This window comes from Babylonia areolata, chromosome 28 (assembly GCF_041734735.1).
Source record: "Babylonia areolata isolate BAREFJ2019XMU chromosome 28, ASM4173473v1, whole genome shotgun sequence".
Classification (NCBI taxonomy): Eukaryota; Metazoa; Mollusca; class Gastropoda; order Neogastropoda; family Buccinidae; genus Babylonia; species Babylonia areolata.
In genome coordinates, this window is record NC_134903.1 from 791,858 (window position 1) to 808,126 (window position 16,269).

Here is a 16,269-nt window from a genome sequence, read left to right on the forward strand (position 1 = left end):
ATAGATAGATATAGAGATATAGAGATATATATAGATATAGATATATAGATATATACATATTAAATATCAGTGTGTGTGTGTGTGTGTGGATATATATATATATATATATATATATATATATATATATCACCTTCACCTTCACCTCTCCCGTAGTCTGGGTTCAGACCGTTGGGGCACCGCTGCTGACCTGGCCACCACTCCTCTCCACTCTTCACGGTTTTCTGATTTCCTGGTTTTCTGAACCGAGAGAAAATATATATATATATATATATATATATATATATATATATATATATATATATATATATATATATATATATATATATATATAAAAGTAATGACAGCACAGCACCCGTGTGTGCTGGAGAGGAGTGGGGATTGCAGGGCAGAAGGGGTGCCACAGAAAGATACATTGTGTCTGAGAGAGTGGTGGTGGTGGTGGTGTGTCCATCGAGATCGATGATGACCATCGTTGTCATCCAGCTGGGGGATGGGGGGAGGGTGGTGGTGGGGTGGGGGGAAGGATGCTCATGAATCTATCTGTGAGTGCGCAGATGGCTGAATAGTCCAATCTGCGCACGAAATGTTCGCTGACAGTTGGGGCAGACAAAGACAGGCATATCATTGTCAGGGAGCTTGTTTGCCCGTGACTTTCTGGCCTGCCTCTTCTGAACAGCTGCAGCAGTCCTGTTGGCCTCGCACAACCTGGCGCCTTTGTGCACAGCTGCGCGCCATTTGTTACGGTCCACTGCAGATTCCTCCCAGGAGTCAGGGTTGATATCAAACGCTTTCAGAGAGACTTTCAGAGTATCTCTGAAGCGCTTCTTCTGACCTCCGTGTGATCTCTTCCCTTGTTGCAGCTCGCCACAGAAGAGCCTTTTGGGCAGCCGATGGTCTGGCATGCGCGCCACATGTCCAGCCCAGCGAAGCTGGGACTGCATCAGGATGGTGAAGATGCTGGGAAGGGTGGCTTTTGCGAGCACCTCTGTGTCTGGGGTCCTGTCTTGCCACTTGATGTTCAGTAGCTTCCTGAGGCATGTTGTGTGGAAGTGGTTCAGCTTCTTGGCATGTCGTTGGTACACTGTCCAAGTTTCGCAGCCGTACAGTAGTGTGGGGAGAACTACTGCTCTGTAGACCTTTAGCTTGGTCTCAAGACTAATGCCTCTTCTGTTCCAGACATTAGCATTGAGTCTACCAAAAGTTGCACTTGCTCTTGCAATCCTGACATTCACTTCATCGTCGATGGTCGCATTTCGTGACAGTGTGCTGCCAAGGTATGTGAACCGCTCCACCGCACTGAGTCTCTGACCGTTGACTGTGATGTTGGGCTCAACGTAGGGTTTCCCTGGGGCTGGCTGATGGAGAACTTCAGTTTTCCTCGTGCTGATGGTAAGGCCGAAATTCCTGCTGGCAGTGGCAAACTTGTCGACGCTGAGTTGCATGCCAGCTTCAGATCCAGCGTTGAGGGCACAGTCATCAGCAAACAAAAAGTCTCTGATGATGTCTGTCATGACCTTCGTTTTTGCTTGAAGCCTTCTGAGGTTAAACAGCTTGCCATCTGTTCGGTACTTTAGGCCGATTCCAACATCGCCATCTCTGAAGGCATCAGTAAGCATTGCAGAGAACATAAGGCTGAACAGCGTTGGAGCCAGGACGCAGCCTTGCTTGACACCATTTGTGACAGCAAAAGGAGCAGATGTTTCGCCATTGTCCTGGACTCGAGCCTGCATGCCTTCATGGAATTGGCTGACCAAGGAAATAAATTTCCGAGGGCATCCGTACTTGGCCATGATCTTCCACAGTCCCTCTCTACTCACGGTGTCGAAGGCCTTAGTGAGGTCAACATAGGTGGAGAACAGATCAGCATTTTGCTCCTGACATTTCTCTTGCAGCTGCCTTGCAGCAAACACCATGTCGGTGGTTCCGCGCTCTTTCCGGAATCCACACTGGCTCTCAGGCAAATGACCTTGGTCAAGGTGTGCTGTGAGGCGGTTTAGTAGGATCCTGGCAAGTATCTTGCCTGCGATGGAGAGCAAGGAAATGCCCCGATGGTTATCACAGGCTTGCCGGTTCCCCTTTCGCTTGTACAAGTGAATGATAGATGCATCTTTGAAATCCTGGGGGATCGTCTCTTCTTTCCACATGAGTGAGTACAGCTGATGAAGCTTCTCAGTCAGCACAGTGCCTCCATCCTTGTAGACCTCTGCTGGTATGGAGTCTGAACCAGGTGCTTTGCCACTGGATAGCAGACGGATTGCTTTCTGGGTCTCAACAAGTGTTGGTGGATCGTCCAGTGCTTCGTTGGTGGGGACTTGTGGGAGACGGTCTATGGCTTCATCATTTATGGAGGAAGGGCGATTTAAGACACTGTTGAAGTGCTCAGCCCATCGTTCGAGAATGTTCTCCTTCTCGGTGATCAAGGTATTCCCATCTGCACTGAGGAGGGGGGATGATCCTGAGGATGTGGGGCCGTAGACTTCTTTTAAGGCATCATAGAACCTCTTCATATCGTGCCTGTCAGCATATCCCTGGATCTCATCAGCTTTGTCACTCAGCCACTTATCCTGCATCTGGCGTAACTTTTGCTGAACAGTCCTGCGGATGGCATTGTACGCATCCTTTTTTGATGTGGACTTTGGGTTGCTCAGGTGGGCTTGATGCAGACGGCGTTTCTCATCCAGAAGCTGCTTGATTTCATCACAGTTTTCATCAAACCAGTCTTTGTGCTTTCTGGTCATGGGTCCCAGGGTCTCTGAAGCTGTACTATAGATCAGCTCACGCAGGGTCCTCCAGTCAGACTCCACGTTATGGTTGTCCAGAGAGGCGGATTCCAGACGATCTTGCAGCAGCTCCACAAAGGACTGTTTGATGGTGATGTTTTTCAGCTTAGCGATGTTGAGCCGTTTTGGAGCCTTCTGGCCTTGGGGGCGTCTCTTGGGCTGGATTCGAATATTCAACTTCGAGACTACAAGGCGATGGTCTGTCCAACACTCGGCGCCGCACATGGTCTTTGTTACACGTACATCTTGCCTATCCCTTTTCCTGACGATGACATAATCGATGAGATGCCAATGCTTTGAGCGAGGGTGCATCCATGACGTCCTGTTACGGGTAGGGAGGCAGAAAACTGTGTTGGTTATCAGCAGTTCGTGCTCTGCACAGGTCTGAAGCAAAAGCAATCCATTTGGGTTGCAGTGGCCCACACCGTGCTTTCCAATCACTCCATCCCAGGAGATGTAGTCAGAGCCAACTCTAGCATTGAAGTCCCCAAGAATGATGAGCTTGTCTGCTTTAGGGATGGCAGCAATGACAGAGTGAAGGTCCTCGTAGAACTTCGCCTTCACTTCATCCGGGTTGGTCATGGTTGGGGCGTAGGCACTGACAATGGTGAGGTGCTTCTGGCCAGATGCCAGTGGGAGTTTCATGGTCATAAGCCTATCGTTGACTCCCTTTGGGATTCCAGCTAGCTTGCTGACAAGTGCTGTTTTTACTGCAAAACCAACACCAGCCTCACGTCGCTCTTCGCTTCCTCGTCCACTCCAGAAGAAGGTGTAACCAGATCCCCGTTCACAGAGCTCGCCTTCGCCTGCAAGCCGAGTCTCACTCAAGGCTGCGATGTCGATATTGTATCTGGCGAGTTCGGATGCAACTAGTGCTGTTCTCCTTTGGGGTCTGTCCGCGTTATCTCTGTCCAGGAGAGTCCTTATGTTCCAAGCACCAATGGTGAGAGGAACGATCCTTGTTTTTTTCTTTTCTTTCTCTTTGTTTCGACCGCTGATGTAGGGTCCCCGCCAGCCGCGGTATGCTGGCCAGGGTGATATGGAGGAGGCAATTTTTAGGGCACCTTTTCTAGCCCCTTCCGCATGCCAGGGAGGTGAGCAGTGCATTCCTAAAGAGGGCTGCTCAGACGCTCAGACGGCTGCCGAGCTCCATCGCTGCTCCTGTCGACGAAGAACGACCCTATGGCCTGAGCCGCCTGTGTGCAGGTCTGCGGCTGCGACTGCCAGTGTACCCACACCTGTCGTTTCGTCGCTCGCCTGTCGCCACAGGACTTGGGGGTGATGAAATGATGAAGGATGAAAGGTCATTTAGGATGACTGATGACTTGCGCGATGAGTTTGTTTAAAGTGAAGAGGAGTTGCGCAACGTCGACCTCACTCTCTCGTCCGGGTCCACCAATTTCCAGTGGCAAGACTAAGTCGAGACGACTGGAGGATGAGCACGGATGCAGTGGATGACCAAGATATCCTTTCGGTGTCTCATCTTGCTCTCTGCACTCCACAGTGCGTTGCTGTAACCGCCTTCCTCTCCGTTGAACCGATAGGTTTCTTCCGCAGATTCTGCCGGATCCAGACTTCGCATACATGGGTAGACACACCCCGGGGGCCAACTGCGTGTGGCATGCACACAGCACGGTGGAGCTAGATGGCCGTCGGTGGCTCTCCTGAGCCGACGCCCTTTTATGGATCTCCATAAGGGTGTCTAGCCACCCGCCTCTCCAGTCCCAGAAGGGAGTGGTGGGAGTGCCGGTTTAGTCGTCGGCAACCCGACCCTGAACAGGTTGTACTGGATTACAGGTTACCAGTAGCAGATCTAATGACCTGACCTGACACTCCTGAGAGAGTAAGAAGCTGACAGATCGTCCTGCGTATCTCTGTCTCTCTCTCTGTCTCTCTCTCCCTCTCTGTCTGTCTGTCTCTCTCCCTCTCTGTCTGTCTGGCTGTCTGTCTCTCTCCCTCTCTGGCTGTCTGTCTCTCTCCCTCTCTGTCTGTCTGTCTCTCTCCCCCCCCTCTCTCTGTGTGTCTCTTTCTATCTCTTCTTTCAATCTGTTCAGTGAATGACAATGCATACTGTTTGTCATGGTGAATAGCTGTGTCTTATCAGCGGACTGTGTTTTGTTAGGACATGTGAACCAACTGATTCTCCACGCGTTTCGCATCACGTGGAAACGTTCCAGTGCCTTCCCCTTTGGTCATGCTGGATGTTGGTTCACCGCTAGGTTAATACTAGGTCATACCCTGCGTGTGTGTTGAAGCACAACAGCAGAGGTATTATTGTGCGTCATTTTCGGGGGGAAGGGGGGGGGGGCTAGGGGGATCTTGCCACCTCCTACTCAGGCGTCAACTTTCCCTCCGTTTCTTGTTTTTAATTTTCTTCTCTTTTTTTTCAAAAGGACGTGTGTGTGTGTGTGTGTGTGTGTGTGTGTGTGTGTGTGTGTGTGTGTGAATAAAGTAAAGCATTCACTGAAAATGTTCATTGAAAACAGAACAGGCAGACAAAGAAATTGTGTGTGTTGAAGACGACCGCTTGGAGCACACTGATCACCAACATGTGTTCTAATGGAAAACTGACGTGAGAACAAGAGAGAGGGAAAAGAAGGAAGGAAAACGAAGGGACGTTTCATTCCATTTATCCATTTATTCATGCATTTATTTATTTACTTATTTGTTTATTTATTTATTTATTTATCTATTTGCCAAGGAAGAGGCGTGTAAAGCACGAAAGAAATACAAATAAATAGACACAATAAATAAAGGAATAAATCAATCAATCAATAAATGAATAAACAAATAGACAAATGAATAAATGAATCGAGTAACAAATAAATAAACTGAAAAAAAAACAACAACTAAGAATTTTTTTTTTAAAGATCAGACACCGAAATGACTCAGCAGCACAAACGTTTCGGGCAAGAAATCTGTAAACCATTTCCCAGTGCAGTGGAGAAACCGTTGATCATACAGCTCTCACTTGGCTGTTGGCCCAGCTGGAAGCTTATGTCAATCTGTCTTATAATCTGAGCGTTGGACACGTTATCGACAGATATACATACCTACCTACTACCTGCCTTTCTACCTACCTACCAAAAATGTAGACAGACAACCAGTGGGTCCCACCTACCCAATAGCAGACCAGGACAACCAGTGGGACTCACCTACCCACCAGCAGACCAGGACAACCAGTGGGACTCACCTACCCAACAGCAGACCAGGAGAACCAGTGGGACCCACCTACCCAACAGCAGACCAGGAGGACCAGTGGGACTCACCTACCCAACAGCAGACCAGGAGGACCAGTGGGACTCACCTACCCACCAGCAGACCAGGAGGACCAGTGGGACTCACCTACCCACCAGCAGACCAGGAGGACCAGTGGGACTCACCTACCCACCAGCAGACCAGGAGGACCAGTAGGACTCACTCATGTTCCTCCGGAGAGGTGACTGACGAACGCGTGAGGCGGCTTTGGAGAACAGCTGCTGGTAGTCGACATGGACTGGGGCCCTCTCCGCATGGTCACTGCCCAGCAGAGGATCAGGCCTCGTCAGGTCAGGTCAGATCAGATCAAAACAAATTAAGCAATCTTAATTGTGTTGTGTTGTGTTGTCTTGTGTTGTGTTGTGTTGTGGTGGTTGTTGGTGTTGTTGTTGTTGTTGGTGGTGGTGTTGGTGTTGTGTTGTGTTGTGTTGTATTACATTTTGTCACAACTTAATGTCGTTGTTGTCTCTTTTGCCTCCAAGTGCATTTTGTTTTCTTATCAAAATGAATCTTTCTGCGGCGTTTTGCAAAGACAGCTCCTTGACATGCTAAGTGCGTGGTACACACGGGACCTCAGTTTATCGTCTCATCCGAATGACTAGCGTCCAGACCACCACTCAAGATCTAATGGAGGGGAACAAACAACAACTGGTGAGTGCGTGATTCGAACCAATGTGCTCAGATTCTCTCGCGGACAAGGCGGGTGTGTTACCATTTGGCCACAACTCCATTGCAGCTCCGGGACCCAGAGAGCCACCCTGAGTCACTCTAAGTGCATGCTGCACACTAGACCTTGGTTTATCGTCCCATCCGAATTACTAGCGCCCTGACCACCACTCAAGTTCAAGTGGAGGGGGAGAAAATACTGGCGACAGTGGGATTGGAACCAGTGCGCTCAGATTCTCTCGTTTCCTGGGTGGACGCGTTGTCACGAGGCCAGCTCTCCAAATGATGTATGCCTGATACTCAGCCACCAAAACACCAGTAGACACATCTGCTGTCCTGACTATCTGGGTTAGAATTTGATTTGAGTGGAGAGTGTCTTGCCCAGGTTACACCCCCCAACCATCTCGGCCAAGAGGGTTTTAGGACAGTCGGCATTGGAATAGTTCCCAAAAGGCCAACTAGTCCTCAAGGCTGCAGCACTAAGAACCGGTGCAACCTTGCCTCCTAATTTCAGAGTCATAGTCCTTCGCAAAAGACTAAGCTGTAAATGACTTCCCGTTGCAGTGGAGAAACCATTGATCACACAGCCGTCACTTCGCTGTCGGCCAAACTTCTGACAATCTGTGATGGGCAATCAACCATAAAATGACCCCTTTGCGGTCAACTGCGCTGTGAGTAGCATGATGTAATTCATTGTTCAATTCTTTCTATTTCCTCAAGTGATCACACAGCTCTCACATTGCTGCTGGCCCAACTGTCAGCTGATGACAGTCTGTGATACAAGCTGAGCGTTTGTCCTGCCACCCAGGAACTTACACATACTTTCCAACAAACTGCAGGTGTCTCATACATGTGCAAGCACTTCCACGACGATGAACAGCATTATTTCCGAGGTCATGTCTGTCGTGCCTTCTGGTGCAACCTGCAGACTTCTACAGGCAAGGTCTTCACAGAAGTGACCCTATGTAGAGAAAGACTGATGTCTGTGCCAATTTTCCTTCCTCTCAGTCCATAGGAAGTGGGTCAGGGGAAATCAGGCAATGAAATAATCAGTCAATGGGGAGTGGGTCAGGGGAAATCAGGCAATGAAATAATCAGTCCATGGGAAGTGGGTCAGGGGAAATCAGACAATGAAATAATCAGTCCATGGGAAGTGGGTCAGGTGAAATCAGGCATTGAAATAATCAGTCAATGGGAAGTGGGCCAGGGGAAATCAGGCAATAAATAATCAGTCCATGGGAAATGGGTCAGGGGAAATCAGGCATTGAAATAATCAGTCCATGGGAAGTGGGTCAGGGGAAATCAGGCATTGAAATAATCAGTCAATGGGAAGTGGGCCAGGGGAAATCAGGCACTGAAATAATCAGTCAATGGAAAGTGGGTCAGGGGAAATCAGACAATGAAATAATCAGTCAATGGGAAGTGGGTCAGGGGAAATCAGGCAATGAAATAATCAGTCCATGGGAAGTGGGTCAGGGGAAATCAGGCAATAAATAATCAGTCCATGGGAAATGGGTCAGGGGAAATCAGGCAATGAAATAATCAGTCAATGGGGAGTGGGTCAGGGGAAATCAGGCAATGAAATAATCAGTCAATGGGAAATGGGGCAGGGGAAATCAGACAATGAAATAATCAGTCCATGGGAAGTGGGTCAGGGGAAATCAGACAATGAAATAATCAGTCCATGGGAAGTGGGTCAGGTGCAATCAGGCAATAAATAATCAGTCAATGGGAAGTGGGTCAGGGAAAATCAGGCAATAAATAATCAGTCCATGGGAAGTGGGTCAGGGGAAATCAGGCATTGAAATAATCAGTCCATGGGAAGTGGGGCAGGGGAAATCAGGCAATAAATAATCAGTCCATGGGAAATGGGTCAGGGGAAATCAGGCATTGAAATAATCAGTCCATGGGAAGTGGGTCAGGGGAAATCAGGCATTGAAATAATCAGTCCATGGGAAGTGGGGCAGGGGAAATCAGGCATTGAAATAATCAGTCAATGGGAAGTGGGTCAGGGGAAATCAGGCAATGAAATAATCAGTCCATGGGAAGTGGGTCAGGGGAAATCAGGCAATGAAATAATCAGTCCATGGGAAGTGGGTCAGGGGAAATCAGGCAATATATAATCAGTCCATGGGAAGTGGGTCAGGGGAAATCAGGCATTGAAATAATCAGTCCATGGGAAGTGGGGCAGGGGAAATCAGGCAATAAATAATCAGTCCATGGGAAGTGGGTCAGGGGAAATCAGGCATTGAAATAATCAGTCCATGGGAAATGGGGCAGGAGAAATCAGGCATTGAAATAATCAGTCCATGGGAAGTGGGGCAGGGGAAATCAGGCAATGAAATAATCAGTCCATGGGAAGTGGGTCAGGGGAAATCAGGCAATAAATAATCAGTCAATGGGAAGTGGGTCAGGGGAAATCAGGCAATATATAATCAGTCCATGGGAAGTGGGTCAGGGGAAATCAGGCAATATATAATCAGTCCATGGGAAGTGGGGCAGGGGAAATCAGGCATTGAAATAATCAGTCCATGGGAAGTGGGGCAGGGGAAATCAGGCAATATATAATCAGTCCATGGGAAGTGGGTCAGGGGAAATCAGGCAATGAAATAATCAGTCCATGGGAAGTGGGTCAGGGGAAATCAGGCAATGAAATAATCAGTCCATGGGAAGTGGGGCAGGGGAAATCAGGCATTGAAATAATCAGTCCATGGGAAGTGGGGCAGGGGAAATCAGGCATTGAAATAATCAGTCCATGGGAAGTGGGGCAGGGGAAATCAGGCAATGAAATAATCAGTCCATGGGAAGTGGGTCAGGGGAAATCAGGCATTGAAATGATCAGTCCATGGGAAGTGGGGCAGGGGAAATCAGGCAATGAATAATCAACCTTACTCAAACCGAATGATGCGACGAATGTACAGCTATCATCAAAGCCTGACTTGCACATGGCATTTAGAATGGTGCCGTCATCATCAAAGCCTGACTTGCACATGGCATTTAGAATGGTGCAGTCATCATCAAAGCCTGACTTGCGCATGGCATTTAGAATGGTGCCGTCAAACAGACTGCGTTATTCAATTAACTGTTTACTGAATACTTTCGTATGCGTATCCTGAGAGTTTCAATGTAGCTCTACGTTGGAAACGGTGTAGTTTTTCAAAACAGTCTGGATTATTGTTTTCTTTCTTATGTTACCTTGTTGTTGTTTTGTTTTTGTTTTCTTGTTTTTGTTTTTTTTGTGTGTGTGTTTTTTGTTGTTGTTTTTTCTCACTTTCCTCGTCTGTTGCTGTCTTGTGTCACCACCATGGTTGCAGGAGTGAACACACGATCTTTTTTTTTAATCTCAAGACATTCCCAGCGTGTCCAGCGATCGACCCATCACTGTGCTGGAGGTGTACATACGAGTGAACGTGGGAGTTGCAGCCCACGAAGGCAGAAGAAGAAGAAGACCAGTCACTGTCCTGGAGATGTCTTGCTGCACAAAGAACAGAAAAACAGGGGGACGACGTGGCAATAGCGCTGGACTTTCAATCTGAGAGTCCTGGGTTCGAATCTCGGTAACGGCATCTGGTGGGTAAAGCGTGGAGATTTTTCCGACCTCCTGCCAGTGCCTGAACCCCCTTCGTGTGTATACACAAGCAGAAGATCAAATTATGCACGTTAAAGATCCTGCAATCCATGTCAGCGTTCAGTGAGTTATGGAAACAAGAACATACCCAGCATACACTTCACACATGATGATGACAATGCTGATGGTATTACATTGTACTCTTCTAGTCAGAAAGTCAACAATAGCTTTTTGACCATGTAATAGGATCAATCCCAACTGACCTGTTTTCCTGAGAACTCATGTTGATGACGAGACGATGGCTGGAACCAACTGTCGTCGCGCTAAATGTTTACCGTTTGTCCACCAGTTGAACTGACCGGAAAACTTTTTTTTTTTTTTCTCAGAACCGTAGCTGACGCTGCTGGATCAGATACAAAGTGTCCTGAAGTTTTCCCTCCCTCCCGTTCCCGGTGTTCTCGGTGAATGTAGGCAGTGTTTCTACCCCGCGGTCACCTGGCACGGCTGTCAGGTCTTAACTCGTTCCAGTTTCCAGGCACGCGCAGAACGAAATGACTGTCTCCGCGTCTGTGACTGGTTTGATGTGGAATGCAGGCAGCAGAAGAAACGGGTCAGAAGACTCCTGAAGAGATTCCAAAGATGTAAGACAGACAGAGCGCGTTAAGAATCAGTGGAAAGAAGACTATGTTAAGGAGAGGAAGGATTATGTTAAGCTAAAAAGGAAAAAGAAACGAGCGTACGAAGAAGAAATATTAGAAAAATGTGACCCGTTTCCTCGGCATCACCCATTAGTCAGCCGACCCCATTTCGAGTAACGAGGCCCTAAAGGGTTTGAGGTGAAATTTGACGATTTTGAGTTTTGTGGACAAATCACTTCATAAGAGATTAATACCACATACTGGTTGGATTTATCCGAAAAAGCATAATAAATGGCTTAATTTGCAGTTTTTCTGGCACTCGAATGCCCAGTTTGCGGTCGCTATCAGCGTAAAATCGTCTGTTTTCAAATTCTTTCTTCTTTTGCAAACTTGACAGGGTCCCCCACACATTATACCTTTGTGGAAAGCTCGATGCTTCTATTTTTAGGCTTGATGCAAGATATCCACTGACAAACCAACCAGAATGCCTTAGACAGAAAAGTTTGGTTGTAAACAAAACCAGACTCTCGACCAATCAGCAAGCATTCTACAACAAAGCGTTGGTGATTCAGTAGCTTCAGTTTCAGTAGCTCAAGGAGGCGTCACTGCGTTCGGACAAATCCATATACGCTACACCACATCTGCCAAGCAGATGCCTGACCAGCAGCGTAATGCCCATCGCACACGGGGCGTCGAAGCAGCAAGTTTCACGCGACAAGCATCCAAAACGTGCATTGCCCCGTGTGCGAGGTATTCAGGCAGCAAGAGTCGCGCTGCCAAGCAGCAAGATCGCCGTTGCCGCGCGTCAAAATCCTGGATAGAACTTGTCCTATTTCCCCGCGACAAAAGAGACGAACGTGCGTGGAACAACCAATCACAAGATCCGCTCGTTTCACGTGACACAAAATGGCTGACATCGTTTGGACTCGATTCATTCGTTTGACGTTGCTCAATTAATCATGAAAACAAAGTGTTTTGGCAGTAAACGATTAGACTGTTTGGATGAAAAGATTGTCATTGCATCTGAACGCATGTCTGTTTAAGAGTGATTTCTGTGAGTGCCCCAAAAATGTTGACTTTCTACTTTGAACAGCAACTCATATGGTAACGTTTGTAATTTCTGCCTGAGAATATTCTGAGAACGAAAGTATCTTTGACTGAAATTGTAAGGATAACTGGATTTCCAAATATCTTTTAGTTCTGTACACACTTCTTCTTTATTTCCACACACACATAATGTGCAAGTAAACACACAGACGCACACACACACCACCACCACCACCACAAAAATACGACTAACATTCACACAAACCCTACTGAACACACACACGCACACACACCACACCACACCACACCACACACAAACACTACTAAACACACACATACACACACCACATCACACACTCACACAAACAGTACTGAAAACACACACACACACACACACACACACACACACACACACACACACACACACACACACACAAAAACATGACTGAACTCTCAAACAAACAGTACTGAACACACACACAAACACACACACAAACACCACTGAACACACACACAGACACACTACTGAGCACTCACACAAATACTACTGAACACACACACACACACACACACACACACACACACACACACACACACACACACACACACACACACAGTCATTCCTTCATTTAATCCTTCATCCACATGCTCACTGTGTAGACACTGAGAGCACAAATAACAATAGACATAATAATACATGAATATGTAAAATCAAATATTTGAGTTCTGCAATTTTGACAGTTCACTGATCCTGAAGTAATGTGCTGGGATAACCAACAAATCAACTGAAACAAATATTGATTGCAACCATAACTAATTAGAAAAAAAATTAGAAATTTGGCATACTAATGACAGAAAATGAAGATATGATACTTTTGCTTGCAAAATATGTATCTGAGGCAATAAATATACGGAAAACGTCCATCATCGGTCCAAATACTCATTAATCAATTGAAAATTAGTATGGGTTCCACGAGAAAAAAAAGCATGGATAAAAAAAGGAAGGGCTACATTTGGATGGTCCATCTTGACATTGTAATTGTTTGATGTGTTCGTATTGATATGATGCGTATCGATGTTACATGCGTAAATATTTTTTATATGATTTATCTGTACTTTGTTTTCTGTGTACTGTCCAAACCTTGGAGACGAACGACTGAAAAAAATGGCAAATTACCCCCTGTCACATGTACTTTTAAGCTAATGACAAAGTGCCAAAGTGTCGCAAATCTCTTATTAGTTTATGTTGTTTCAATTCTGTTTTTTTTTTTTTTTTTTTTTTGTTTTTGTTTTTTTTTTCCTGTCCCATTTCATCTATTTCCTGCATTTTGTTCTGATTTGTACCTACTGTGTCACCAGAGCTTTTCAGCTAATGACATTAAACATTTCAGTGTTCAGTGTTCTGTCACGTAAGACTTTCCCTTACGTATTTAGGTGTGCTCACATTATGTGAATGTGAAATGGATTCATTGGCTGAACACTGTGATGGACGTGATAACTGTGGTATTTAGGTGTGCTCACAGTATACTATCCATCAGTTTACACATCATAAATCATCGTGATATGTCCGTGTGTGCTGTTACTGATTACTGTCCATCAGTTTACACATCATAAATCATCGTGATCTGTCCGTGTGTGCTGTTACTGATTACTGTCCATCAGTTTACACATCATAAATCATCGTGATCTGTCCGTGTGTGCTGTTACTGATTACTGTCCATCAGTTTACACACTGGTGCTGTCCAGGTGTGAGGGTTCACTGCCTTCATCTTGGGTGTGTTTCAGAACGGCCGCGGTGCCATCTTCTCTGCTTCACAAGGGCGGCGACACCACAGCCGACCTGACAGCGCCATGCTGATTTCAGAGGTAGACCTTCCCACGTTCTGTCACACCACAGCCGACCTGACAGCGCCATGCTGATTTCAGAGGTAGACCTTCCCACGTTCTGTCACACCACAGCCGACCTGACAGCGCCATGCTGATTTCAGAGGTAGACCTTCCAACTTTCTCTCACACCACAGCCGACCTGACAGCACCACAGCCGACCTGACAGCGCCATGCTGTGTTCAGAGGTAGACCTTCCCACGTTCTGTCACACCACAGCCGACCTGACAGCGCCATGCTGATTTCAGAGGTAGACCTTCCCACGTTCTCTTAGTCCGTGAAACGATTTTCTGTTGGTTGCCCTGGGAAAAAAAACAAAACTAGAGACTGGCATGTGGCAGTCGGAAGACAGTGCAAGGCAGTTACCCACTTGCTTGAAAGAGGAGGGTGGCAGAATGGTGAAGATGCCTATCTGCCCATACAGCATCCGTGAGGGTCGGGGTTCCAATCCCGATCTCGCGCTGTCCCCCAGGTTTGACTGGAAAATCAAACTGAGCTTAACACTTTGACATCATGCCTGCAATCAGCGGCATGTGTGATGGAACATTAAACACATCTCCTCTCTCTTCGTTGATCACTGACTGGATGGATGCTGCGTGCACACACACACACACACACACACACACACACGTGCGCGCACACACACACACACACACACACACACACACACACAGAGGGCATGAGAAAATGTGATCAAAATCAATTCTACAAGTATCAACACAGTCACTGAAAAGAGTTATCATTCTTTAATCCAATGAAAGAAGAGAACCAAACACAACAACACAACCAACAATGCATGGTGTCATCTTCAAACAGCAAAAAGCTTTAATTAAGGATGAGTACTGCTTTCAAACACCTACATGATTTCCAAGGACTTGTTTATGAAATATAATTTATTCATTTTCATTTTTATTTTGATAGAAAACTTTGGAGTATCTATCCAATACAACGGTTTATCTGGAAACTTTAAACATCAAACAGAAAAGCAAAATAAAATCACCCCATAGACTTCAAACTCCAAAATTCTCTGTGAATTGTAGAAAGTTGCTAACAATGAAATCAGTCCCAATATTTACTTTTCCTTTCACCAGTACTTACTGCTTCATCAAATGTTTCTATCATAAACCATACATTACCTTCACAGAACTATGGCAATGAGGAATTCTGGTTAGCGGAACGGCAATTCAAGGAGGGATGGTGGGGGAGGGGGGTTGTGCGGGGGGGGGGGGGGCGTCAATTCAAGGAGGGATGGTGGGGTGGTGGTGGGTTGTGCGGGGGGGGGGGGGGGGAGGGGGGGCGTCAATTCAAGGAGGGATGGTGGGGGAGGGGGAGGGGGGTTGTGCGGGGAGGGGGGGGGCGTCAATTCAAGGAGGGATGGTGGGGTGTTGTGCGGGGGGGGGGGGAGGGGGGGGGGGCGTCAATTCAAGGAAGGATGGTGGGGATTGTGCGGGGGGGGGGGGGGGGGGGGGGGCGTCAATTCAAGGAAGGATGGTGGGGATTGTGCGGGGGGGGGGGGGGCGTCAATTCAAGGAAGGATGGTGGGGGATTGTGCGGGGGGGGGGGGGGGGGAGCGTCAATTCAAGGAGGGATGGTGGGGTAGTAGGGGGTTGTGCGGCGTCAAATCAAGGAGGGGGGGGGGGTTGTGCGGGTGGGGGTGGGGGGACAATTCAAGGAGGGATGGTGGGGGGTGGAGGGTTGGTCAATTCAAGGGGGGAGATGTGGTGGGGTTGGAGGGTGGGGCAGTGAGGTAATTGCTTATGGGAAAAGGGTAGGTGTCAAATAAGGAAGATTGGTACCTGATATGTTTAGGTCATTAAACAGTTCACAGAAAGAGACAGACAGACAGACAGACAGAGGAATGGAGAGACAATGAGACAGATCTTGATAACCGTTTTGAGGGCTTTTTTTTTTTTTTTTTTTTTTTGTTCAACATGATGTCAGTTTTCATGATTCTTATTTGTGCAGACCATATTAAGTAAAATCACAATGCTCTAAATCGACCAGCTTTACCAATATCACAGATATGTTCATACCAGTCTGCAAATCCTTCATATCAAGCATCAAAATATGACTGAAGACATGCAAAAATACACACACATAAACATGGAAAACTGATATAAAAAAACAAAACAAAACAACAACAACAACAAAACAGACCAAAAAACGGTTGAACAACCAAACTCACATTCAAAGAATTCCTGAACTATGTTGATGAACAAGTAAATACATCACACTGATATGTATCACAGAACCTGAACTATGTTGATGAACAAGTAAATACATCACACTGATATGTATCACAGAACCTGAACTATGTTGATGAACAAGTAAATACATCACACTGATATGTATCACAGAACCTGAACTATGTTGATGAACAAGTAAATACATCACACTGATATGTATCACAGAGCTATACAGACTATAA

The 16,269-nt window shown here is 46.7% G+C and overlaps 1 protein-coding gene and 1 long non-coding RNA gene across 3 annotated transcripts in view; one reads left to right on the plus strand and one right to left on the minus strand.

Annotated features, from left to right (window-relative positions):
- LOC143301810 (kynurenine/alpha-aminoadipate aminotransferase, mitochondrial-like) overlaps nucleotides 1-11,084 on the minus strand; it is a 35,039-nt gene extending 23,955 nt beyond the window's left edge. The window contains exons 1-2 of one of the 2 annotated variants that reach the window (XM_076616208.1): nucleotides 10,536-11,076; nucleotides 6,202-6,299 (exon numbers count right to left, since the gene is read on the minus strand). In XM_076616208.1, the coding sequence (XP_076472323.1) occupies nucleotides 6,202-6,299; nucleotides 10,536-10,555 (118 nt within the window). In that variant the 5' untranslated portion in view covers nucleotides 10,556-11,076. Of the gene's footprint in view, nucleotides 1-6,201; nucleotides 6,300-10,535 lie in introns of both variants that reach the window. The other variant, XM_076616209.1, reaches the window with a different exon arrangement.
- On the plus strand, nucleotides 6,194-14,387 carry LOC143301811 (uncharacterized). Its single transcript, XR_013057842.1, has 2 exons — nucleotides 6,194-6,328; nucleotides 13,743-14,387. It is a non-coding gene; the product is annotated as an uncharacterized LOC143301811 (long non-coding RNA).
- The last annotated feature ends 1,882 nt before the right edge of the window (nucleotides 14,388-16,269 follow it).